This window comes from Micromys minutus, assembly GCF_963924665.1.
Source record: "Micromys minutus genome assembly, chromosome: 1".
Lineage (NCBI taxonomy): Eukaryota > Metazoa > Chordata > Mammalia > Rodentia > Muridae > Micromys > Micromys minutus.
The window spans coordinates 70,136,479-70,163,766 of record NC_137969.1 but is presented as its reverse complement, the minus strand read 5'-3'; the positions used below and the strand labels follow the sequence as shown (position 1 = coordinate 70,163,766).

The 27,288-nt window shown below is 41.5% G+C and overlaps 1 protein-coding gene and 2 pseudogenes across 3 annotated transcripts; 1 reads left to right on the top strand and 2 right to left on the bottom strand.

The window, feature by feature from the left end:
• Positions 1–2,089: 2,089 nt before the first annotated feature.
• Positions 2,090–3,048, bottom strand: LOC308429363 (dnaJ homolog subfamily B member 6-like; annotated as a pseudogene). The gene is made up of 2 exons: positions 2,446–3,048; positions 2,090–2,405 (listed from the first exon to the last, which is right to left on the bottom strand). The product of its transcript is annotated as a dnaJ homolog subfamily B member 6-like (transcript).
• A 2,165-nt stretch (positions 3,049–5,213) lies between these two features.
• Positions 5,214–6,267, bottom strand: LOC308429294 (prostaglandin E synthase 3-like; annotated as a pseudogene). Its single transcript has 3 exons — positions 6,212–6,267; positions 5,872–6,154; positions 5,214–5,514 (listed from the first exon to the last, which is right to left on the bottom strand). The product of its transcript is annotated as a prostaglandin E synthase 3-like (transcript).
• On the top strand, positions 6,249–26,355 carry CD48 (CD48 molecule). Its single transcript, XM_080919959.1, has 4 exons — positions 6,249–6,594; positions 17,318–17,620; positions 20,424–20,690; positions 25,665–26,355. Exons 1-4 carry the CDS (start codon positions 6,522–6,524, stop codon positions 25,742–25,744), a joined length of 723 nt encoding a protein of 240 aa, XP_080776085.1. The 5' UTR covers positions 6,249–6,521; the 3' UTR covers positions 25,745–26,355.
• Positions 26,356–27,288: the final 933 nt, after the last annotated feature.

Below are 27,288 nucleotides of genomic sequence, written 5' to 3'. Positions count from 1 at the left end.
GGGTAAAGGCAGACTCAGAGAATAACCAGCCTGGCAGAAACATTTTTATCCTTTCCTTGTGCTAGCTGAAAATTGAAACAATGGCATCCCAGTTAAATCTCCATAGGAATCCTATTGGGGAGGGGGATCTGAATTCTGGTGTCAGCCAGAGGAGGGTCCTTCTCCACAGGAAAAGATTTAACACTGAGCTGACAACTAATTGAACTTCTTTGCAAGATGGTGAAGCTAAGACAATGATGGGCCAGTGGTGGACAGGGACACACTTTGTCTTGGATGGTGTAATTGTTTAGTACCTCTGGACTTTATTTAAACCTAAACCTTATAATGTTGCTCCCAAAGACAGACTCTGAGGATAATTGGACAATTTTAATTCTCCTTTTCAATGAGGCCACTATGGTGATTTAAGTAAAAATAACCCCCATAGACTCATAGGGAGTGGCATCAGGAGGTGTGGTCATGTTGGAGTAGGTGTGTCACTGGTGTGGGTTTTGATGTTTCAGATGCTCAAGCCAGGCCCAGTGGTTAGTCTCATTGCCTGCTGCCTGCAGACTGGGTTGTAGAACTTGCAGTTTTCTCTCCAGCATCATGTTTGCCTGTGCAAAGCCATCCTTCTCTCTGTGATGACGATGGACTAAATATCTGAGCTGTGAGTCCCAGATAATTGTTTTCCTTATTAGAATTGTTGTAGTCATGGCACAACATCACAGCAATAAAACCCTGAGACAGGGACACTGAAGAACTGTCCTCTATTTGTTTTTCACCATTGATTATATTATTGATTGAAGTATTGAGAATGGGCAGCTAAACCTAGTTACTGGGGCTCAAAGGCCAGGTGTTCCCCCTAAATGCTTCAGCAACAAAAGGAAGGATATAATTTCCATAAGTTGGCACACCTTGTTAATACAAAATTACAAATATAAAACTGGGAAATTCCTACTAGAAATATTCCCTTCTAAAATTAAGATAGTAAAGAATATAGAATCCCTTCCCCGCATTCCACCCAGAGAGTCAATTTCCCACTAGTCGCTGAAGAATCACTAAGAAAATACAAGTTAGATATAAGCTAGACATCTAGTAGAGAAGAAATGCTTGAAGATCTATGTGTCCACACCAGCAAGTACTGAACTTCTATTCAACATCTTTTTGTTGTTGTTATTGTTGTTCTTCTTGAAGAAAGTCTAATATCCAGGGACAATCTTTACAGTAAGTGACAAAAAGTCACATATAAAGTATACACATATTACACACCACACACACACACACATGCCATAGAATTCCAGTTGTCTAGTTGAAAGTACATAAGCATAGAAAATATTAGGAAATATTGGAAAGCATAGGAAATATTGAGTGTTGGAAAGTTAGTAGTTAACCTCCCCTCCCCCTCCCCCAATAAGGAGATTATGCATGATTTACTTTTTTTTTTTTGAATGCACCAAATACATTCACATTTTTTTCTTTTTTTAAAAGCAAATGAAAAAAAACCCAAATTACTAGCATTTTTAAAACCTAAGGTAAACATTACCTATTTAAACAATAGTCAAACTGACAATCTTGCCAGCATCCATGCACAACTAGAAAACATCCTTAATTTTCACTAAACCAGAAATGTGTTACCATTGATGCAGTAATAGCTTGTCTCACTAAATACTGAAAATAAAATGGAAATATTTCTGTAGAAGATTCTGGCAATGTTAACTTCACAGCAGGTTGACACTACTCACTCCCAATTCAACGCCATGGGAAGCAGATCCATGCTGGTGTTAAAGACAGTCTCATCCTGGCACTACTCAGGGCTCACCTCAGTTCACGTTTTGTTTAAAGCAAAGTGCATACAGAGATTACAACAATGTTAAAAACCAAAAAAAAAAAAAAAAAAAAAAAAAAAAAAAAAAAAAAAAAAAAAAGAAAAGAAAAGAAAGAAAGAAAGAAAGGTCTTATTTTGTGGTCCCAACAACAAACTAAAAAATCTGACAAATGGGGGCTCTGATGAGCTGCTTTATAAATACTTTAGATTAGGTACAGTTATACAGAAAGTCGAGTTTGCTTGAAATCTTAAAAAAAAAAAGTTCCTGTTATTCCTCAAATGGTGCTAGTTATGGTTTAAGATTTCTGTTAAATGTGTGTGTTTATCCAAGCGTAGCAGGTGCTCCTTACCATTTATCGTCAAGGACTTTAACTGTCTGTCTTCTTCAACTTCTACTCTTTCTTGACCGTTTTTCCACAAGTCTCTTTGTAGTGATTTTTTTTGCCATTAGCCATCTTAGTTGAAGTTGATACTGATTTGAAGTTGCCCATTCCACTGCCGCCAAATGACGAGAATGAAGTGAGACCCCAAGACCTAGTGACCCGGATGGAGTGAAGCCTGTATCAAAAGCCGGAAATCACTTCCAAAAGAAGGGAATCCACTGAAGGCAGAGAAAAAGGAGCTGGCACCTTAGCTTCTACTTCCTCGGGGACTCCTTCGGTTTCCAAAAGTCATCAAATGTCTCTTCAAAGAAGTCAAATGAGAATGGGTCCCTTCCACCAAAAAATTCCCCGAAGACATCATCTGGGTTCTGGAATGTAAGCCAAACTCAGATGGACTGTCAAAATGACTTCCACCTCCTCCTGAACCACCATTAATCCTTCTGTGCTGGATTTGTCGTAGATGTCCCGCTTTTTAGCATCCAATAATACTTCATATCCCCGAGCTACTTGTTTGAATTTCCGCTCTGCTTCTTCATTTTCTAGATTTTTGTCCGGGTGCTATTTAAGTGCCTGTTTTCAATACGCCTTTGTAATGTCCTCAGGTGAGGCATGTCTCTGCACGCCCAGCACTTCATAGTAACCCACGGTGATTTCAACTGTCTGTTGGAACAAATCTGAGGACCCAGCGGCCAGCCAGGGGGAAGTCAGGCGGCCAGTCTCCTCGTGGCTCTGGCACAGCTGTGCTGGTGGCGGTGGCCTCGTCCATGGTTTACTTTTAACTTCATCTTTTTCATCTTTGGGGGATAAGTTTTCTATAATAGCTATTGTCTTAGAGTTTCTATTGCTGTGAATAATCACCATGACAACTACAACTCTTATAAAGGAAACAGTTAATCAGGGCTGGCTTATAGTTTTGGAGGTTCAGCTTATTATTGTCATGGGGTGAAGCAAGGCATGGTGCTGGTAAAGGAGCTAAAAGTTCTACATCTTGATCCACAGGCAGCAGAAGGAGACTGTACCACACTGGGCATAGCTTGCACATATGAAACCTCAAAGCCTGCCCCCACAGTGACACACTTCCTCCCACAAGGCCACACCTACACCAACAAGGTCACTCCTCCTAATAGTACCATGCCCTATGGGCCAAGCATTCTCACACATGAGTCTGTGTGGGTCATTTGTATTCAAGCAACCACATCCACATAATCATTTTAATTAGAAACCTTTTCACAATGTCTCCAGTCTATCCTAGAGCTTGCACTGTTCCCTTGAGAGCTGAGATTTTTATTAAGTGACACAAACGAGAGTTCAGGGAAGCCAGAAGAAAGAGACACAGGAAAGGTGACTCTGAAGCTCTAGAGGGGACAGACCTTGAGGGTATCTAGTTGATGAGTAGAGAAGAGGACTAAGGGACTTCAGGCAGAGGGCAAAACAAGGAGGCAAGAGAGAAAAAAATGACTGCAGCCCAGGCAGGACCCAGTTAGAACCTGGTTCGGATTCAAGTCTTGGCTTCCTCGTGAATGGTAGAATATGTACACTTGATGGTCTTGTATATGTTGATGGAGCAAGTGGTCACATCGACAAAAATGCCAACTAACCTAATGCTCATCAGCATCCTACTTCATTGTCTACTCCCATTGGGATCTCTTGCAAACAATACATAGGAGAAAGGTGACAATTTGCTATGCTCTTCCATTCTAGCTAAGAGTATCAGACTAGCCAAATCCTACAGGTCTTCTTAGGGAGCTTGGAAATCACCTCTAGGGCATGGGACACATTGGATTCATTGGTTCTGGGCACAGAAAAGCTTGGAGTGAATGGTCAGGAGAAAAGGAAAGGGTGGGTAGAGGAATGTCCTAAATTCAGAACTACTCCAACCTCCAGCATGTGGAGAATACATGAAGACTTGAAATCTCTTCCGTGTGGACACTGTGGGGTGATGACTTCGACAGTGCACAGGATAAACAGAAGACATCTTGTTGGTTACCTCCATTCTGATCATCAGAAACCTCTTCAATCCTAGGATGATTAGAGTTATGATGTCTCAGGGACTACAACTCACCTCACGAGTCTCCCACACTGTCCTGGGTGAAAAAATAGTTCATTTGAACTCAATGAATTGGAATGAGAAATGGCCTCAACATGCCTGAGACTACGAGGGTGAACAATCTATCCCTTTTCTTTCTTTCTTTCTTTAAAAAAAATCTTTCAACAGTTTATTAGAAAGAATGTAGACATTTAAAAAACATCCTCACTGTCACGAACATAAATTGAGGTTTTTCCAGCCAGGGCATAAGCTGAAATCGAAACAGGAAATAAAGCCATCCAATAGTGTATTAACATTTCCCACTCATTTGCCATGCTGACAATGCAAATTCAAATCTGGTCTAAAATGTACATATTCTCAAGCAACAATGCACAGCTTTCTTTGTCCTCCACACTAAGAGATGTAAAAGCTTAAGAGCCAAACAATACCAAATGTGTAGGCTTCAAAAACCATCTAAGTTAGGTTTTAGCTGAAATATACCTGAACAATGACAAGTGATCATATCCAACAATGTAAAGTACATTGTTCGTGAAAAATTAACTTTAGTGGAGTAATTCTGAAAGGTATCCTGGAAGATTGGCAGGGTGTCAGTTTAAGATACTAGCCAATTTGTTTCTGCTTCCTTCAAGTCCATGGTCTAGGCTCTAAAACCTTTGTCTTTCCCTGAGCTGAGAGCTTTCCTAATGTGTAAGCAACTGTGTGATGAAGAAAGAAGACTTGGATGAAATGCATTATTCCTCAGAGCTGCTGTAAGCAGTTTCCTAGGATCTCAACTGCTTCATGGAATCCTGGAAAATGTTTCTGCATGTGAATACCATCTTCGCTGACTTAAATGTCCCATATAATGGTACACAATCAACCCTTGGTGAAGCCTTTAAAAAAATAAGGTTGAAAAGTGGATTAGAGGAGGCAGGTATATCATCTCTGCCTTTAGAGCTATCAAGTCAGGGATTTTCTCAATCATGAAATCTTGCAGAAGTTACTTTTCTTTCTCAAAATCCAGGTGATGACAACACTCCTTACTCCAGATCTGGCATTTTTCATCACTGTCTTGTGAAAGATCATCCGCTCCACCTACTTCTGGTCAGTCTACATCCTCATCACCATGCATGTGATCGTCACCTCAGACAAACGGTCAAAGTTAGACATGTCCTCATCTGAATCATCCTTCCTGTCTTCCCAGTTGTTGAAGTTCACGATAACCAAGCTCTGCTCTTTCCTTTGTTAACCTAGGCCACGACTGGCTGGATTCCCCTTTTTACAAACGACATAAAACTGATCTGTGTCTCAGTCAGGGTTCCTATTCCTGCACAAAACATCATGACCAAGAAGCAAATTGGGGAGGAAAGGGTTTACTCAGCTTATACTTCCACATCACTGTTCATCACCAAAGGAAGTCAGGACAGGAACTCAAGTAGGTCAGGAGGCAGGAGCTTGTGTTCCCCTGGCTTGCTCAGCTTGCTTTCTTATAGACCCCCACCCAGGACTTCTAGCCCAGGGATGGCACCACCCACAATGGATCCCACCCACCCTTGATCACTAGTTGAAAAAATGCCTTACAACTGGATCTCTCAGAGGCATATCCTCAAGGGAGGCTCCTTTCTCGGTGATAACTCTAGCTCGTGCCGCCAGTGCATCTGTCTGTTCTTTTATGCTTGGAATTATTTGGATCAGTACGGCGAAAAAGATCAATTTCGTTTAAATGCTTAAAATTATTGCTCCCTCCAAGACAGCTGAAAGTAAGTTTGGGTTTTTCAAGGTTTACATTAAGATCTTTACTGTCTTTAACACAAAATTTAGTAAATACATAGTCCCTTCTCGAACCACTTTGCAGAAGCAGGTTCCAAGGCGAACAGGGCAGAGGCTGGGAGAAAGAACGGATGGGCGGGCCTTGCTGGCGGGGGATGGCGAAAATCTCCTCTGTAGGGCGAGCAGCTCTAGCGGTCTGTCTGGGCGTGGCCTCTCCTCACTCCCCACCGGAGACTGCGGCTGGGCCTCAATGTCCAGAAGGCACCGCCGCGGGAAAAGTCCATTCTTTTAAGCCAAGTTATTTTCCTTGTTAATCTCTAGTGGGTAGGAAAATTTGAAATTTCATTCCCTTGTAGTGTGCCGGGTAGCGGTGGCTGGGTGGTTTTCCTTCCTGTTGCTATGGTAATTTAAAAAGAGAGAGAGAGAGGAAAACAAAACCTCATACAACTTCCTGCTTTGGGTTGTTCCTGTTCGAAGGGAAGAGGCCCTGCCTTCTTACAGTTGTCTCCAGTGTTCCAGGGAAGCTTCTCGAAGTATTATGTGCTTCAGAAAACAGAGATGGTGTCTGGTCCTGGAATTGCTATCGCTGTCATTGGTAACTGGATTTCAAGGTAATTTCCATCAACAGGGTTGCTGTGGTTGTGGGCTGAAGGCCTGGCGAGTTGGGAAAGGGGGGGCATAGCTCAACCCTGGAAATGGGTGTGCTCTTGGGTTGGGTGTTCGCAGTGGGACTGTGGGAAAGGCCTGGAAGTATTCCTTAGCTCTGGAAAACCGGAACCCACCTCTTTTTATAAGGGGACAAGAGAAACAGGATCTGGGGGGATGGAGAGGTAGAACTGCTGTAGTACATACACCTCATGGCTGGAGTTGTGTGAACACGTTTTTCATAAGAGGAAGCTCTCTGCTAATAGGAGCTCCCGTTTTTATTCGCCATGTTTTATGTTAGAAGCAATGTGTTCCCTTTGGTGTTGGAAACTTGCTTTCTGTACAGAGCCCTGCCCTGAGAGAAAATAAAAGGTAGTTAGTTGACTGTGTCAGAGACAGATCCAAACTGTGGGAAAGTTGCAATGGTCTGTTCTGTCGGGAGTCTGAATAAGAGCCTGAGAAGCCAGGGTGTCTCTCTAAAAATGGAGTAGAAAATAACGGGTTTACATTGAGATAAGGCCCACTCCGCGGGGCCTGAGCCTGTTTTCCTAGTATAGCTGCCTAGTCAGTCATTTTCGTCCCAGACCAGCTGAGGAGTTAGGCCATTGCCTCTCAGGCTAGTAGTCCTTTGGCTAAACAAACACTTTTCACGTAAGGGGCTTTACTTTCAGCACCAGGGGTGAGAGCGGGTAACAGGAATGAAGGACTCTGAAGAAGGAAGAACATTGTAAGACTGATTGATGGTGTGCAAGTCTTAGGGAGATGAGCTGGCCCTGTGTGGAGGAGAGGTGACTAAACACTCATGCCGGCTTCCTTGCCTGCTGATCCTGGTGCATTCTGGCTGCAAGTCCAGGGATACACTGTCGGCAGGTCCTCTGTAGCTATACTGACCGCTGTGGACTGGTTCAGCTCATAGGACAGTATTAGAGCCGTTGACATCGGAGCTGATGGGAAGTATTGGTTAACTGTTAAGGCCAAGCTGGCAGATCTGAGTTCTGTTGTTTGCCTAGAGAGAAGTGTCCTTCTTAGCCCTGGGCCTTTCTGTCTAGAGTTCTGTGTACCCTCAACCCATCCTGCTTTGCCACAGGCTTCCATTTTCACGCCTCTCCCTCCTGGAATCCCTCGGGGCTCAGATGGCAGCTCAAGACGTGTTTGTTTCTCTCTCCTTGGGAGAGTATCCTGTTTATCAGCAGTGCCCATAGCACAGCACACTCACAGCATTTGACCATTAGATTAAAAACTTCAAAAATAAGAAATAAAAGAGTCTTCCTTCGGGTCTAGATGTCCATAACTTAGTGAGCAGCTGACTAGCCTCTTCCCTTTGGAATGTTTGCCTGAGGAACAAACTTTGAGAAGCACTCTTGGTAATTTTCTCCTCACCATTCTTGGGGTTCCCTGAGCTGTCTGTTTCAAGGAGATGATTCAGCATGCCCTCTGCTCCCTGGGCTTCTCTGTAGAAATGGCTTTTAATAAAATATATTAATAAAATATATTAATACTAATAAAACCCTAATAGTCAGAGTCTTACGGATTTACTTAGTCAGCTCTAGTGCAATTACAGGGGAATTACCCCTAGACTAACCTCTATACATTAGACTGTCTACTTTCCCACCTATGCTCTCCAGATACTGTTGTGTCTCCCAGGTTATTTCTTCTCTACCAGCCTGTCCTCAGAGTCCATTTCGCTCTGGCGCATGCTCCTGGTCCATCATATCTAATGGAGACCTCCTGTTCCCTCCTCCTCCTTTCTTCTAGAAATGGGCACTAAAAATATTATATTGGGGTATGAGAAGAACCTTTATTTTTGTTGTTGTTGTTGTTTTTAAAATCTGGACTCCATCCTATAGGACACTTTGTTTGGTTTTGTTTTGTTTGAAACAGGGTTTCTCTGTGTAGTACTGGCTGTCCTGGATTCTCTCTGTAGGCCAGGGTGGCCTTGAACTCACAGAGATGGGACTGCCTCTGCTTATTGAGTCCTGGTCTTAAAGGGGTGTGCCAGCATACCCAGCCTGTAGGGCCTTTTTAGGACTCAGTTTCCTCCACTCCAAAATGGCCATTAGTGTCTTACTTTCCTTGTCTCTGAGGCACTTCTAGTCAGATTCAATGACAATTTAAATGTGAAGAAACAGTGGGGACACACACAGCATGAGGCAGATGGGAGTGGGGGTTATAGATGAACTCACAGGCCCCAAACTCTTGCCTCCGCCCCAGATCTGAGTTTCTGTTCTTCTTCTTCTTTTTTTCCAAGCATCTACTCTAGACTTTCCAGACACTTATTCAAACTTTGACTCATCGGGGTTTTTTTTGTTGTTATTGTTCTGACTTTTTATTTCTGCTTAACCAGTGCCCACAGAAGTAGTGGCTGAAAATAATAGCCACAGCTAATCTCACTCATGAGTTGGAGACGGTTTCCGTTAGATACTGTTCATTTTCGGATCCTCTACTACTTGTAGAAAGATCATGGTGGAACCCAGAGTCATCTGCAGGCATTTTGATCCACATGGCCAGTGTCTGGACTCGTATGCATGTGACAGTCAGTTAAGACAGACCAGCAAATGCTGTCTGTGGTTTCTCACCTAGCTTTGCAACCTGCATTTCAACTTTCTGTTCACTGAGGCAGCCAGGGAGCCTTATCCGGCTTCCAGAGGAGGAAACATGGTTACTGTTCTTTAGAGATGGGGTCTTCTGTATCCCAGGCTGACCTTACATTTGCTGTGTAGCCAAAAACAACCTTGAACTCTAGTTCTTACTGCCTCGGCTTCCCAACTGCTGGGATTCCTGACTTGGACCGCCATAGCTGACCCCCAGGGAAAGGAAGCAGAAATCCTAGTAGATGAATCTAATGGGAGGGGTAAAAAATATTCCCACAGCCAAGCATGGTGGTACATGCCATTAATCCTCCCACTCAGCTGGATCTCTGAGAGTTCAAGGCCAGGTTAGTCCATATGACAAGTTCCACGACAGCCAGATAATAGGAAGATTCCCTTGTCTTAAACAAAAACAAAACAAACAAACAAAAAAACCATCAACAAAAAACCCTAAAAACAAGAGCCCACTTCCCACAGTTTCTCTCCTCCCCAACTTTTCTGTTCTTTCCCTGTTGTCTGCACCGATTAATAGCACATCCATTTTTTAGTTTCTCAGGCCAGGGTTCTAATAGTTATCCTCAGTTCCTTTCTTTTCCTTGTCTCACACAATCAGATTACGTGTGAGTCTGTCCACATCCTGTCTCTCATCCCGGACCAAACGGCCACTTCCCAGTAGTAGCCAGCAGCAGTAGCACTCACCAATCCTAGCTGCTCTTTTTGGACCATCCTCTGTATCTAGCTGATTTTGAATACTGCTGATGGGCTAAATTTTCTACAATAGTTACATTTATTTCACCTTTTTTTAAATGTGAAAATTCTTCATTGCCTTCCTTCTGTATCTAGGTTACTTTTCTTTTGATTATTGGTAAAACTTTTTACATGCAATAAACCTACCTGTAGAGGAGTGGTTCTGATGCTTTGATTTAATCAGGAATCTGTGTTTAAGGATACTGGTTTTTGATCTATCAATAAAGATGCCAGCAGCCTATGACTGGGCAGAAAGAAAGAGTTGGGACTTCCAGGTTTCCTTAGGCTAGGAGAGAGGAAAGGACAGGAAGAAGAGAATCAAGAGAGTTGGAAGGTTGGGCGTGAAGAAGGGAACACCATAGCAGCAGGAGATAAAGTCAACCAGCCAAATGAGTTTTCTGATAAGCTGCCACAGGCCACTTCTGCATTGGGCCTGGGGAGGCAGGTGAAAGTTTAGGAGTCTTTGAGGAACCAAGGCATTTTAAAATTAACTGGTGCGCGCGCGCGCGCGCGCGCGCGCGCGCGTGTGTGTGTGTGTGTGTGTGTGTGTGTGTGTTTCATCAGGAGATGCAGAGTCCCTGGCGGGTAGCAGGAAGCATGGTCTGTTCAGGAGCTGAAAGCAGTATAGTTTAGAACCACCACTACACCAACCAATCCAAAACCTAAGAATGTCAGCCCGTAACACCATCAACATACAGCTGATGCTCCCCTACTTTGCTGAAACCTGGTTTTCTCACCAATTCATTTGCTCAGTGCTTTAATTCATGACTTTTTGCTTTGTAATTGCTTTGATGTTTATCATGTTATTTAGGGCCGAATCCACATTTCTGTGTAATAGTCACTCAGAATAAGCCTTTGTTATTCCATTTGAGCTGGGGGCTGTGCCTTAAGTTCATATGACATTCATTTGTAGATAAAAGGGAACTAGAAATCTAGTACTTTGTTGCTTCTTTTGTCTTATAGAAAAGAGCACAAAAGGCAACCTCTAAATGCATTAGTGAATCAAATAGGACTATTTGTTAAATTTTTAAATCCCATCATTGATTTGTTACATTTTGAGTTGGCTCTTATGTATTTTCACTTCTTTGCTTGTATTTTTCTAAGAAGTGTGTTTTGAAAGTATATTATATGGTTTGCATTAGTTACTTTTCTATTGCTGTAATAAAACACCCTGACCAATGCAATTTAAAAAAAAATGTGAACCTTCTCTGGCAAATGAGAGGGCTGAAACTTTAGTGCAAAGGTCACCTGCCATCTGCTGTCCCCTTCAGCCCTTACCCAGCCTGTGCTCATTGCATTTAAATGAATCTTGCTTCTGTTGTCTTTGAATGCTGGATGCTATTATGAGATAATTAGATCATTAGAGTTAAGGACTGTCCTAAATCTGGCCCCACTTTCTCATGGCACCTGTATAAAGGACAAGGAAGGAGGAAGCTTTTGTTCTTTCCTTGCTAGTCCTCACTCTTCCCCGGATTAGAGCTAACCTCTTCAGGATTTTGACGTCTACTGAAGATCAGCTGAGACATTCACCCTCATACTGGATTCATATTGGACTCTTTATTAGAGTATAGCCATTGTTGGATTAGCTGGGCCACAGCCTGTGAGCTACTCTAACAAATCTATCTAATAAACCATGCTATCAGTCCTGTTCTTCTAGAGAATCTTGACTTGTACTATAATTTAAGTCATTTCAGTCCCTAAGTCAAGCAAACAAAATGAGACCTTCTCTTCCCCTTCTGCATCCTTCCACAGGCTTTGTGACCCTTCCCATTTACACGTAACACCTGGAAGAATGCTGATTTCCTTTTCTACATTTCTTAGAATCCATGTCAAATGGCCTACTAACATCATCATGTTTCCTGTCTCAGAAAAGATCATCCTGCATGTATTCACCAAGACGTAAATCCAGGATCTTAATATCTATTGCCAGTTTAGTTCCTAAGTATGTTTATGTAAACTTGGTAAACATATGGTCTTATCAGAGAAATCCAGGTGACACCACATTAATGCCTTCAAGACTCAGCTCTAGTTTTTTTTTAAGGAATTTTACTAAAAATACAAGATTTGTGGTTTTAGTAGTCAGAATTTCTTCAGAGTATTTTTCTCTTTCCTGATTAATTCCTTCATATGAGATTATGACACCTCTCTGTCTTTGTCTCTCTGTGTGTCTCTGTCTGTTTCTGTCTCTGTTTCTCAGCCTCTCTCTCTCTCTCTCTCTCTCTCTCTGTGTGTGTGTGTGTGTGTGATTTAAGGGGCTCACTATGTAGCACTGGCTGACCTTGAACTCATGATTTTATTGAGTCTAACTTTTAAGTGCTGGGATACAATTATATGCTATCACAACGAATATAATTATGCTTTTCTATCACACAATAAAGAGGCAGGATCATTTCTAGTCCTATTATAAGCTATGGGTAAGTACTGTTTCTTCGTCTTGAGAGTCTAGACACATTGTTTTGTTGTATTACATTAAAACCAGAGGTCATTCCCATTAGTTCTGTCTTATCTACCTTCTTAAAAATAACAGAAATATCCATAACCATTAAAAATGGATGCATCAAGACGTTAACGACCAACAAACCACTTCCTTATTTTGTAAGCAGACATATCCAGTGATTAGGTCAGTTTTTTAGAATCGTTACATGCAGATGGTTGAGGAGGAAGGTACAACATCCTGTTCACAACTGTTTCTCTGAATTCTTCCACATGGGAAGGGTCTAGGCATATTCTCCTCTATCATCAAATCCTGAGCATTTCCATCTTCAAGTGTTCATCTGAGGCTTGTCAGAGAGGCTGTCTGGAATAACCCAAGTTAGTTCTTCATGGATTGGGTGGGCAACTTTCTTTCCAGTGCCTGAGATATTTTTGGTTATCTCCAATGAGGAAATGCTACTGGAGTCTGGTGGGTAGAGGGTGGTGTTACTTAGAACTTTAGATTCTTAGAATCAGAGAACAGATCTCTCTTTTACCAAAAAAAAGAAAAAAAGGTAATATTTGGCTCCAAATACCAAAATTGCAATAAAAAAATCACTGACCTGGGCCACGTATTTAATTTACATAGAATTAAGAATGGGAATAAATGTGGAATGTATATCCAAAGACTTAAATTGTAGACATAATGGCATATAAATATTATTCAAGCATTTGGGAAGCTAAAGCAAGAGAATCTGTCATTTAATGTCACCTTTGACTGCATAGTGAGTTTAAGGTCATCCTGGGATACATGTCACTTTATCTGAAAACATAGAACAAAAATCCCAAGAATGTTCTCTTGGTCTATGTCTTTTAAAAGGTCATGGCACTTGCTTGCACTGCTGCTTCCAAAACCCAGAGGTATGAAAGCTTGCGGTTATACAGTATCTGTTGTTTAGACTGAAACGATTCTGTTTGAAGGATGGTCAAATATGGACTGGATCAGCCAGAAGCAACTTGGAAACAAGTGTCTGGTTTGTTTGCATCAGTCAAAGGACAAAGCAGCCAGTGTAAGCAAGTACAGCAAAACCACCAAACTAGACTACTCCATTGAAATAAAAAGTTTATTGTGGTACAAAATGTCTCAGAGAGTAGAGAGCAATGGCTTGGCAGGAAGGAAAGCAGATTTTATATGACAGGGCAGGAGTCTCTAGGAAACATAGGCTGTTTGAGCTAATTAGGGGCTAGGTATATATTGCCTGCATTAGGCTCAGAGAAGGACAATAGTGTCTTTCCTGACAAAGTAGGGACCCAAGTCACTAGGTATCTGAGGCCTGGCTGAGCTGAGGTTTCAGTTTACCTGGTAAGAGTTCTGTTCATCTGGGTTGAGACCAGGGCCATCATCCTAGACATCAGCAGCAGCACTGCCTTTTTGGGGGCCTGCTTTGTGACATTACAGGTAAGTTCTAGACAAATGGTGAAGTGGATTGAAGGACTGGAAGGATGGATGAATTCTTAAATGAAGGCTTGAATGAATTTTGTGAGCCATCATGTGTTGCTGGGATTTGAACTCAGGACCTCTGGAAGAGCAGTCAGTCCTCTTAACCAGTGAGACATCGCTCCAGTTCCTTGAATGAATTTTGAAAGCTCTGGAGTCATAGATCCTTTTATGTTTGGGATCCATCTTCTGATATCTTTTACAAATTCTTCAATGACTTGAAGTTTTTAAATCATCCAAGTATTTTGCCTGCTTGATTAGAATTAACACAAGATATATTATTTGAATATATCTTTTGTGAAGTGTGTTGTTTCTCTTATTTATTTCTCAGTCTGTTTGTCTTTTGTACATAGAAGGGCAACCAGTTTTTGTGAGTTAATTTTGTATCTAGCTACTTTGCTTGAAAGTGTTTATCAGCTATTAGAGTGCCCAGGTGGAATTTTTAGGGTCACTTATATATACTGCCATATCATCTGCAAATAAAGATACTTTGATATTTTTCCTTTCTAATGTGTGTCTCCTTGATCTCCTTCTGTTGGCTTGTTGCTCTTGCTAAGACTTCAAGTACTATATTGAATATGTATGGAGAGAGTAGGACAACCTTGTCTTGTTTCTAATTTTAGTGAAAATGCTTGAAATTTATCTACATTTAATTTGATGTTGGCTATGAGCTTGCTATAATCTGCCTTTACCTATGTTTAGGTACATCTCTTGTAGCTCTAATCTCTCCAGGACTTGTTTAGATTTTGTCAGAGGACTTTTTTGTATCTAATGAGATGATCATGTGGTTTTTTTTCTTTCTTTCAGCTAATTATATGGTAGGATATAATTATATGATAAGATATAATAGTTCTACATCTCTGGGCTGAAGCCTACTTTATGGTGGATAATATCTTTTGATGTGTCTTGGATTCAGTTTGTATTTTATTGAGTAGTTTTACATGTATATTGATAAGGGAAATTGGTCTATAATTCTCTTTGTTGAGTCTTTTTATGGTTTAAGTGTCAGGATATTTGTAGCCTCACAAAAATGAATTAGACAATGTTTCTTCTGTTTCTGGCTTTTTAAAAAATAATTTTGGGAGTATTGTCACTAACTCTTCTCAGAAAATATGGTAAAATTCTGGACTAAAGCCATATGACCATGACCATTTTTTGGTTGGGAGATTTTTTAAAAATTCAAACACTGTTTCTATTTCACTGGGTTTGTTTAAAGTGCTTATCTTATCTTGATTTAACTTTGTTAAAGGTAATGTATAAAAGAATATCTATTTCTTTTAGATTTTCCAATTTGGTGGAGTATAAGTTATAAAGTGTGTTCTTGTAATTCATCGCCCTTTATGTTTCTGATTTTGTTAATTTTGATATTCACCCTCTGCTTTTTAGTTAATTTAGATAAAAACATGTCAATTTTCTCAAAGTACCAACTCTTTATTTCATTGATTCTTTGTATTTATTGTTCTTTTTGTTTCTATTTCATTGATTTCAGCCCTGAGTTTCTTTCTTGTCTTCTCCTCTTGGGTGTGGTTATTTATTTTTTGTTCTAAAGCTTTCAGGTATGCTGTTAAAATACTAGTGTAAGATTGCTCCATGTTTCTCTTATAGACATTTAGTGCTATAAACTTTCCTCTTAGTGCCACTTTAACTGTTTTCCAGGAGTTTGGGTATGCTCTATACTTATTTTCACTCAATTCTAGAAAGGCTTTAATTTATTTCTTAATTCTGTCTTGGTCTGTTTTACATCCAGTAGAGAGTTGTTTAGTTTTCAAGCGTTTGTAAGCTTCCTGATGTTTCTGATATCCAGCTTTAATCCATGGTCATCAGATAAGATGCAGGGAATTATTTCAATTTTCTTGTATCTTTGGAGACTTGCTTTGTGTCTGAATATGTGGTCAATTTGGTGAAAGTCCCATGAGGTGCAGAGAAGATACATTCTTTTTGTGTTTGATTGAAATGTTCTGTAAACATCTGTTAGATCCATTTAGTTTATAATGTCTCAACTCCAGCATTTTCTTTTGTTAAGTTTTTGTCTGGATGACCTACCCATCATTAGAGTGGGGTTTTGAAGCCTCCCACTATTAGTGTATAAAGGTTAAACTGTAGTAATGTTTCTTTTACAAATGTGAATGTACTTGTGTTTGTAGGGGATATCAAAATGGCCATACCAGCTTGCTTCTTAGGTCTGTTTGCTCGGGATATATTTTCTTATCCTTTTACTCTGAAGTGATGTCTATCTCTGATGTGGAGTTGTGTTTCTTAGATGCTGAAGAAGGATGGATTCTGTTTTGCCCACATTCTGTTAGTCAGTGTCTTTTATTGGGGAATTGAGACCATTGATATTGAAAGATATCAATGAATAGTATTTGTTCATGCCTATTATTTTGTTGTTGTTGGGGTGAGGGTGGGATATGAGTGTATGTGTGTGTTCTTTTGACTTTGCATATCTGGAATTATTTATTCCCTGTATTTTTTTTTTTTTTTTTTTGGATGTAGTTATCCTCTTTAGGTTGGCATTTTCTTTCTAGCATCTTCCAGAAGGCTGGAATTTTAAACAGATATTAATTAACTTTGGTTTTTATCATGGAATATCTTATTTCTCCATGTATGGTAATTGAAAGTGTTTCTGGGTATACTAATCAGGGGTGGCATTTCTGGTCTCTTGAAGTCCTGCAGCACATCTATCCAGATATTTCTGGCATTTAGAGTCTCCACCGAGTAGTCAGTATAATTCTGATATGATGACAAAAATGACTTTGAACTTGTGGTACTTGAGATACTTGTGAACTTGAGATACTGCTTGTAACTCCTGAAAGCTAGGATTATAGGCATGCACTCTACCAGCTAAGCAACACACCACCACCTCCAGTCCAGCTTGTTTTTATGTTCAACTCGCACTTGTGTATTAAGTCTGTTAGATTATAATGATGTAATAACGATGTCTGTGACTAATGTGTGCATTCAATACAACTGAACAAATAAGAAGCAGACCCATAGAGGAAGATTTAGGACCAATTTATTTTAAATTCTGTGTGTGTGTGTGTGTGTGTGTGTGTGTGTGCCTGTGTGTGTCTGTGTCTATGTGTCTGTGTGTGTGTGTGTCTGTGTGTCTGTGTGTGTGTGTGTGTGTGTGTGTGTGTGAGAGAGAGAGAGAGAGAGAGAGACAGACAGACAGACAGACAGACAGGCAGACAGACAGAGATAGAGAGGAAGGGGAGAGAGCCTGAGAGGCTATGAATGAGATAGTATCAGGATCAGCTTAGCATCCTTTGTCTTTTTGTATAATAGCAGCAATTTGGGATTACAATCAGTAAGTTCTGTTCCACCCTGTCCTGCCAAGCCGTTTCTTAGGCTCTAACTTTTTCTTCTACTAGCTCAAGCTAAAGCTGGGCCACAGGACAGCACTGGTTTCTCCAAGATGGATCTCACTCTGACTTTCCTTGGCAGATCATTCCATACAGGATGTAAATGTCACAACTGGCAGCAACATAACCCTGAAAATCCTTAAGGATCCACTTGGATCGTATAAACGTGTCACCTGGCTTCATACTACCGATCAGAAGATTTTAGAATACACCTATGGTGGTAAGAAGAATATCTTCCAGTCTGCATTTAAAGGCAGAGTCAATCTTGATGAAACAAATGGCGCACTTCTCATCTATAATGTCCAGAAAAAGGACAGAGGTCCCTACTACATGAGAGTGTTACATGAAACCGAGGACCAGTGGAAAATAACCCTCGAAGTATTTGGTAAGTTTGGGAGTCAAGGGACAAATGTACATCCGGGCACCCTGCTGGTCTACTGGAAGTCAGGGGGAGCTGACTGAGAGAGGGAGAAGAGAAAATAGAACACATTTAATTCATTTCTCCAGGAGACATGTCTAGTTGTCAGTGAGCCTGATCCACTAGATATCAAAACTGATAACTGCTGCCCATTTAAAATGTCTTCTGAAGTGAGTCTAAGGTTTAAAGAGAAATTGTGTCAGATTTTCATTACTATGACAGAATACTCAAAGGAAAGAATTCAAACAAGGTAAGGTTAATGGCTTCAAAGGTTGTAGACCGAGGACAATTGGCTTCATTGCTAAGGAACTCCAGGAGGCATAGCATCATGGCAGAGTCGGGCAATGGACCAGAGCTGCTTACCTCAGGCTGGGAAGGAAGTATTTTTAGGATGAAAGGTCAAAGATAAGACATGCCTTTCAAAGACATGTTCCTAGTAACACTTTTTCAATTAGGACCCTCCTTCCAGTTTCTACCATTTCCCAATAGTCCATTTAATTATAAATCTATCAATGAATCAATCAGTTGATGAGATCAAAGCTTTTTATTCCAATCACTTTCCACAAATGCTGCCTACTAATGACAAAACCTTCAACATGAGACCCTCCTGAGGAGCCATACTGGAGACCATAAAAGTATGGTTTCCATACTGGAAATCAAAAAGACTATTTCTTCTCCAGCCCCCTTATTCCACCCTGTAAGCAACCTAAATTAGTTTTGAATGTACCTCAATTCTGTCTGAACTTGGACTTCATCAGACTTGTAGAAAAATAAAAGATATTAAAAAGATAAGTTGAGACAGTTCTTAAGGACAGCTCTATCAGACTGAGTGTGACAAATATTTCTACTCATAGCTCCAGCCTAACCCGTTCATATGGAAATAAGATTAGGGCCTTATCCTTGGAGTCAGAGAGGTTTAAAGCTGTGATTCAAGGAAATAAGAATGCACAGAATGGCAAATACTCCTGTGTTCTTGCTCACTCACTTGTGGAAGGTTGGTTTCATAGTCACTGGAGAGTAGTCGGATAAAGAATGCCCACATTTAGACAGAAAGGGTTATCTCCGGGGTCCCTTAGAACAGTATTGTGAAATAACTGGAAAAGAACACCTCAAAGATTCCCAACCCATAAGAGTGATAAACATTTGAGGAGGCAAATTTTAACTTTCTCGATTTCTACTGAACTATCACTAAGTACACCCACGAATATGTATTGTTATTACATGTCCTTTTAACACCTTAAAAATCCCTCTAGTCAGTTACTCAGTGGCTGTAGTAGCACCATGGTGTAAAATACTAATATCTATTTGTCCATATTTGATAAGAGTTTTTGGAGGGAAGTAACAAAAACCAACTCTTCCTTACTTTACCAAAAAAAAAAAAAAAAAAAAAAAAAAAAAGCAATCCAAGGGAGTGTAGAAGAGTTAAGAAGTACTGAAAAGAGAAAGAACAAGAATAGGGACCAGTTCAGAGTTCTGAGCCTCAGGACCTTACAGATCCTGCCAAGGCTTTGCGCCCAACCAGAACTTATTAAAAAATCACTTATTTACAGTTTGTTTAAATTGTGTAATGTCTGTTTCTATGTGACCTGTCTAAATACTTAATAAACTCACTAACTTTGCTTTGTTCTGGTGCATCACAGAATTCTTCTCCGTAGGATCATTAAGTATCTAGCTTTACCCAAATGCACATCCCCAAAGGGACAGAAAACTCTGTAAGCCACTGGTGGCTGTTTTGTAGTATATCTTCCTGCTACATTGGTAGAGATAAGAACAAAGAAATCTATGAGGCCACAAAGAAGTGGACACCTTTTACATCTTTTTTGCTCTTTCAAAATGGGTGGATTTAATACTACCTTCTTCTTGGCCCAGAATTAAGTAAAAACGGTTTCAGAAACAACTCAGGGTCCAGGATCCATTTTCCATTTTCCTCAGGAAAAGCCCAATTAACCTGTTTCGCAGCTAAATTGATGTGTTCTGGCCTTTTTCTCATGGCTTTCTAGAATTTGTAAGATGGTCATAGGCACTGTCTGTGTTTGGGGTGGGGGACAACTAAACAGCCACCAGTGACCTAAAGAGTTCACTTTCTCCCTTGAGGTTTCTGCTTAAGTAAAGCTAGATCCCTGACTACTCCATGGGAAACAATTCATGGTGAACCAGATTGAAGCAACCAATAAATGTATTAAGAACTTAGAAAGTCATAGAAAAAAGCATTATGTAATCTGGGCAAACTAAACAAATTGAATTTCTTTATGAGCTTTTGATTCACAATGGAGACAAAGATGGCAGGTTTATAGATTTAAGCTTTCTGTAATGACAGTGTGAAGAGCCTCTGGCTTCTCTGTGTTTAGGACGAGGCCCTTTAGGATTCTCTCTGAATCTGAACTCCAGAATTCTTGAGGGACAGAGTAGCTCACTGGTGGCTGAAGTGGGTTATTGTTGGAGGACTGGGCGAGGATCTCTGATAGTCAGGAAATACAGAAGCCAGCTGGTCTCCCCAGGGGCACTTGGCTCATAGATGAGCTCACTTTGTTCCTAATGGCAAATAACAGCCTCGAGCTCCCCCTTCTGGATCTTCCTTAGTATCACCACCAAAAAGCATCCACTTGAAGACAAAATTGCTCCCTGGCTCCATCTATAGGAGTCTCTTGTCCACAGCCATCCTAAGTGGCAACTATGACCCCTCCCTATCTCCCTTTGTAGTTTGTTGGCTAAACCTTAGCATCATAAATGCTGCACAGACACACACTGTCTTATAATAAACTTTCTCCAGATCCTGTACCCAAGCCTTCCATAAAAATCGAGAAGACTGAAGTGTTGACTGACTCCTGTCACCTGAAGCTATCATGTAAGGTAGAGGACCAGCGTGTTGACTATACTTGGTATAAGGACTCGGGACCCTTTCTCCAGAAGAGTCCAGAAGATGTACTCGAAATCACTATCACCCCACAAAACAAGTCTACATTTTACACCTGCCAAGTCAGCAATCCTGTAAGCAGAGAGAACGACACACTGTACTTCATTCCACCGTGTACGCTGGGTAAGATTTATCTCCCAGGGAGCTGAGGTGGGCACAAGATGACTGGTCTCTTTTGAAGGAAGAAAGGTGTGGGGTTCCTACTCTACCTTCTGACAAAGATGTAGTGGAGAATCTCGAAGGTGTCATTGTCATTTGAGAGACTTGGCTTCTGTCTGACTCTACAGCTACCTACCAGCCAGCTCACCTTACCTTTCCTAAAAGTTGAGTCCTGAGTAACCATAGGGCAGTCTGAGATATCAGGACCATTAGGGAAAGTAGAAAAGTAGAAGAGTAGTCCCGGCAAGAAAGTAAGGAAGGGCGGATGCCTGAGAAAGAGGCTGGTGGATAGGAGCGAGAGTCTTGTCCACGGGTAGAGACTGTCCCAGCATTATGCTCCTTGATAAACGTAGGAAGAGAAACTCTAGGTGTCATGCTTCAGATGTCTCTGTGTTGCCTAGGAGCACCTGTTCACACAGTGTCACCCCCCCTTTAATTCAGACCTACACAGGTACCATTGAAGTCCTAGATTTTAGAGTCAGTCACATCTGGGACCACTCCTGATACAGTCCTGGTCCACAGCAGCTGACTATGATTTGCCTCATGCTCTAGCAAAGGCATGGTTTTGCCAGCCTTGGATAGTTTCTGCAACTGTGTAATGTTTGGAATTTGAGAACTTTTCAGAGGGACTTTTCATATAAATGCTAAGTTCTGGAGAGTCGAGGTTGGTGGTATTAGATTCAGAGCGCTCTCTCCCTCCCCCCTCCTTCCTTCCCTTCCTCCTTCCCCCCTTCCTCCTCCTGCCTCCCCCCTCCTTCTCTCTCTTTCTCTTCTATCTAGTGTTAGTGGGTAATATTGGCAGGAAGGGATAAAGGGTGGCAAAAAGAAGAACCCACAGAGTCGCTAAGACCAGCTACACCATACAAAACCAACATAAAATAGGATGGGTAAGAATACAGTTCATCACAGCAGGGAAGGCGCGGCAAAGGAGATGTCAGATGGCTTTGCATATCATTGTCCACAGTCAGGAGGCAGAGAGATGAATGTTGGTGCTCAGAGGGCTTCCTTCTTTCCACCCTTCATTAAGTTGGAGTCCTCAGCTTATGGAATTTAGTGTACAACTTCCCTCCTTATTTAAATAGCTCTGGAAACAACCTTAACACACACACTCTCAGATGTGTGTCTCTTAGGTGATTCCATAGCCCACCAAATTGACAACTGAGTTTAACTGTCACATCAGTGGCTAAGATGCTTAGTTTCTCCAGGCCATGTTTTCTCAAATGTAAGACAAAATAATCGTTCTCATAAAGCTATAAGGAATAAATGAATGATCCATGCAATCTACATAACACCGGTAATGGCAAATTATTCACATGATAAATAGTAATGATAAAGTAATAGCATCTACATTAGTTTGGGTTCCTCTAACTCTGGAAACAACTGGATTTGAGGAACCCTTTAATGACATTGTTTACAATCTCCAGAACTCCAGTTACCCCATGCTCCATATTTAAAAGCACTATCCTTCAGCCCTGGCATACACAGTTTTCTAGAATGGCTCATGCCTGCAGTAGCAATGTTTTCCTGTGACCCAAGTTATGTCCGGATAACTCTCCTGGCAAGCATACAGATATTCTAAAGAGACAAATGTACTCTCCATCTGGAACAGGTAATTTCAACAGTAGCTGTTGAAAGTGGAACATGTTGTCTCCTCTAATCCCAGCACTTGGGAGATGGAGGCAGGAGAATAAAGTACTTTGGAGCCAGTGTAGTCTTCATAGCCAGACCTTGTCTCAAAGCCAACAACTAAAATGGGAGTAACTTCTACCAAAAGTAACTAAAGTCAAGGGCTTATGGAAAAAATTACTCTTATGCCTAATTACCTGATGGTAGCCCTATTTATATTATATTTGTGATATTTGTTTCAGATGCAAGCATATTTTACCTCAAGAATAAGGTCTCAGGGAGCTCTTGCATAAGAAAAGGCAGAAAGATTTAAGAGCCATTGGGGAAGACACCAAGTAAACAATGCCTTCCAGACAAAACAGGATTGATGCACATATAAACTCATAGAGACCACGTGTCTTAGTTAGGGTTTTACTGCTGTGAACAGACACCATGACCAAGACAAGTCTTATAAAGGACAACATTTAATTGGGGCTGGCTTACAGGTTCAGAGGTTCAGTCCATTTTCATCAAGGAAGGATCATGGCAGCATTCAGGCGGGCATGGTGCAGGAGGAGCTGAGAGTCCTACATCTTCATCTGAAGGCAAACAGAAGACTGGCTAACAGAAAGCTAGGATAAGGGTCTTAAAGCCCATGCCCATAGTAACACTACTCCATTCAACAAGGCCATATCTCCTAATAATGCCACTTCTTGGGCCCAGCATATTCAAGCCACTACACCATGGCAACATACAGGGCCGGCACAGGTCCAAGCCGTATGGGGTCCCAGCACTGTTAGGGAAATGGACATGAGCCTTCATCCCTAACCCAGAAGCTATTTCCAAGTGTCACCCACTTGCAAAGGAAAACTTAGTTTTCTCCAGTGAAGCCTTACTGGGTCTACAAACCATAATAAATGGAAGGCTCGTGCCTAGCAGTAGGTGGCCAACACAAAATGAACTCAGTGGTATTCTGGAATGTGTGTGTGTGTGTGTGTGTGTGTGTGTGTGTGTGTGTGTGTGTGTGTGTGAGAGAGAGAGAGAGAGAGAGAGAGAGAGAGAGAGAGAGAGAGAGAGAGAGAGAGAGAGAGAGAGAGAGAGAGAGAGAGAGAGAGAGAGAGAGAGAGAGAGAGATTGATTTATCTGGGCATTTAAAGAAAAACCTTTTCTGGTCTTTTGTTAATATGTTATGGTTTTATGTGTCTTTATGTGTTTCTCACTCTTTTTCTTTGTCTTGTTGGGTTTTTGTTTGCTTGCTTGTTCCTTTTATTCTGGTTTGTTTGCCTGTTTTCTAAGGAGATAGAAACTGAAGATATGGGATTGGCTGGGTGGGGAGGTGGGGAAAGGTCTGGGAGACGGTAAAAGAGGGAAAACAATAATCAAATACAGTGCTTGAGATACTATAACCCTCATCTTGGCTATCAGACCATTAAAACAATGGACACTGTGGTGTTCTGAAGAGGGATGGCTCCAAAGGCTCATGTATTTGAATGTTTGGTTATTAGGGAGTGTTGCTTCTTGACAAGGATCAGGAGGAACAGCCCTGTTGGAGAAAGTGTATGGGGGTGTGGGGTGAGGGGAGCTTTTAGGTTTCAAATGCTCAAACCAGGTCCAGTCTCTCTCTCTCCCTCCCTCCCTCCCTCCCTCCCTCCTTCCCTCCCTCTCTCTCTCTCTCTCTCTCTCTCTCTCTCTCTCTCTCCCTCTCTCTCTCTCTCTCTCTCTCTCTCTCTCTCTCTCTCTCTCTCCCTCCCCCCCCTCCCTCCCTCCCTCCCCCCCTCCCTCCCTCCCTCCCTCCTTCCCTCCCTCTCTCTCTCTCTTTCTCTCTCCCCCACCCCCTGCCTGCCATATATACACTCCTGCAGCACCATGTCTGCCTGCATGCAGCCATGCTTCCTGCTAAGCTGATAGTGCACTAAAAACTGTAAGTCAGCTCCAAATAAATGCTTTCCTTTATAAGAATTGCCACGAATATAATGTCTCTTCACAGTGTTAGGACACTAAGACAGACCCCAAGACATTGGAATTTCCCTAGGAATCTGACTGGCAGAATAAAAGGCTATGAAGGCTGGCAGCTGCTAGAGGAAGGACTTGTCTCCAGGGAAGAGTTTTCACAGTTATCACAACTTGCCAGAACGCCTTGCAGGAGAGATTAAAACCTTGCAGGAGAGATTAAAACCACACCTTAAGACTCCTTACTTATGTGAACCTCTTGCCTTCTGTGCAAACCTAAACTGCATATTAGTACCTGAGTGTGGGTTATAGCGGGGATGTTCCTGGACCTTGTTTCCCTCTTCCCAGTGTAGTTTTCTTTAGCAAATCCTCCCAAAGCTTTCACTATTGCTTGGTCTTCTTAATTGGCTTACTAAAGGTGAGTGGTTGAGTCAGGTTCTTAGAGTTACTGGGGCACAGACTCTGATCATAGAAACGTCTATAATAACTTATCTCCAGAGAGCCTGAGTCCTGGAGACATGCTTTTTTTGTGTTTCTCGGGGCTTACTCTCCTGAGAAGGGCTCTTCTTTGTCTCTGTTTCTGTACATGGGCTGTGGACCTCTATTTTTTTGTTACTTTCTCAGCCGACTGGTCACAACTTTCATCCTCCCCTAGTTTCCTCTCTCCCTACAGATCCAGTGTGATAGACACTGGGTTAGGAGACCACGATTAAGCCAATTTCCTGTTGATACAACATTCCGAGACCCGGAAGAGGGTAATGCTGTCTCTTTAAAAGTAAAAATGGCTGCAGAGAAAATAAAACCAACCCTCCCAGCTATTTGAGGAAGGCTAAACCAATCTTGACATTCTTTTGCCGCCCAAAATTTCCTAGGAAGCCTGACAATTCTGCTTCTCATTTTATCAGTCATCCCTTCAGATGATCTCAGATCTCTCCTCTCCTTCTCCTCCCTTCACTGGTATCTGGTTTCCTTTAGTCACCTTTTCCCCATTTGTCCTAGTTAGTACAAATGATTAGTGTGGTAGAAAAACAAGGAGAAGTGGTCCCTTTGTCTCTAAAGTCAGACATTTTAAAGGTCATCTATCTACACCTGGCATGGCTATATCTCATTGTTCTGCAGTGTATGGGATTTGTTCCTTCCTGGTCCTATGGATAAACTGGGGTAAGTATCCATCACTAGAGTCAGCCAAGCCAATGACCTTTAAAGAATTTCCCAAATCTTAACAAATGAAGAGGTGGAGCTTTTGCAAGGAGGAGGATTTCCCCAAACATCTGGGACTAGGTTCAGGGAGAAACCCTTTGCTTAAGTGCATTCCCATGCTGGGTCCTTCGCCTTCTTAACACGGCGATCAAATTCTAAGTGTTTGGGATTTTCTTCTTTCAGCCAGATCTTCTGGAGTACATTGGATTGCAACTTGGCTAGTGATCATGGCACCCGTCATCCACAGCATCCTGCTAACCTGACAAGATCTCGCTTCACTCAAGAAGGACACTTCAAAGCCACAGGATCTTGCCATCATCCCCAGAAGTGCTTCTAACCAGCGAAGCAGCTCTGGCTCTATGTGACAAAGAGAAGTGTGTTACTGAACATCTGTGAGGGTTTGAATGTATGCTCTATGGAACAATCACAGGACCTTGTACAGTGCTCCACCACTAGTCTGTGTGTCCAGCCCTTTACAAAGATTTTAAATTAACCTTGTAAAAACTGTGGATAACATCTAATTCTACATACCCTTGTTGTTTCCCTACATACATTAAAAGCAAATGCATTCTTTTTACCAAAATATATGGCTACATTATGCCAATATTTTTTATGTCTCTTTTAAAAATAAAGTCTTTTCACATACTGTGATGGTTTGTATATGCTTGGCACAGGGAGTAGCACTATTAGGAGGTATAGCCTTGTTGGAGTAGGTGTGTCACTGTGGGTGTGGAATTAAGACCCTCATCTTAGCTGCCTGGAAGTCAGTATTCTGCTAGCTGCCTTCAGATGAAGGTGTAGAACTCTCAGCACCTTTTGCACCATACCTGCCTGGATGCTGCCATGCTCCCACCTTGATGATAATGAACCAAACTTCTGAACCTATAAGCCAGCTCCAATTAAATGTTGTCCTTTATAACACTTGCCTTGGTCATGGTATCTGTTCACAGTAGTAAAGCCCTAACTAAAATAGAAGTTGGTACCAGAGATTGGGGGTATTGCTGTGATAGGCCTGACCATGTTTTTGTTTATAAGAATATGGATTTGGGGACTTTGGATTTGAAAAGCAGTGGAATTCTTTAAGTAAGGTTAATGGACTATCCTAGTAGGAATATCAAAGGCTTTGTTACTGAGAGTGATTTGAACTGTATGGACCTGGCCCAAGAGGTTTCAGTGGAGAATTTCAATATGTGGCCTAGAGACTATTTTTGTGGTGTTTTTGGTGAAGAATGTGGCTACCTTTCACCCTTGTCTGAAGAGTCTGCTTGAGGCTCAGGCAAGAGATTTATATTAATTGCACTGACAAAGGAAGTCTCAGAAACACCCACCATAGACATTTTTCTCTGGTTAAGTCTCAGGAAGAGCATTTTAAACAAGCATAGCAAGCCGACAAAGGAAAAAAATATAAAACACATGGTTCAAATATTAAAGGAGCACCAGGAAGTGAAATGGAGCTGAATCCTATGTTGAAGAATATTAAATTTAATTAAGGGAGTAGTGACCTTGGGGCAAGATCTTACCCAGCTACGTTTAGGTTTAGACACGGCAGTGCAATCCTTTAATCCCAGGAGGCAAAGACTAGCAGATCTCTGAGTTCAAGGTCAGCCTAGAACAGAGCAAGTTCTAGGTGAAGAAAAGCTTAAATCCAGGCTTGGTAGATCACACCTTTAATCTCAGTTCTTGGGAAACAGATTTGAAGATCTCTTAGTTAAAGGTCAATCTACAGAGTAAGATCCAGGATAGCCAAGCTTAGGCTTTGAAGGAATTTAAAAGCAGAAAGCTAGTGATAATGTAATAAAACAAGGGG

Bases quoted from the DNA above. Each gene is read 5' to 3' on its own strand.
- CD48 (XM_080919959.1), top strand. From the start codon at position 6,522: ATGTGCTTCAGAAAACAGAGATGGTGTCTGGTCCTGGAATTGCTATCG. The intron at 17,621-20,423 runs GTAAGTTTGGGA...AACTTTCTCCAG, and splicing joins AATAACCCTCGAAGTATTTG to ATCCTGTACCCAAGCCTTCC. The intron at 20,691-25,664 runs GTAAGATTTATC...TTCTTCTTTCAG, and splicing joins CATTCCACCGTGTACGCTGG to CCAGATCTTCTGGAGTACAT.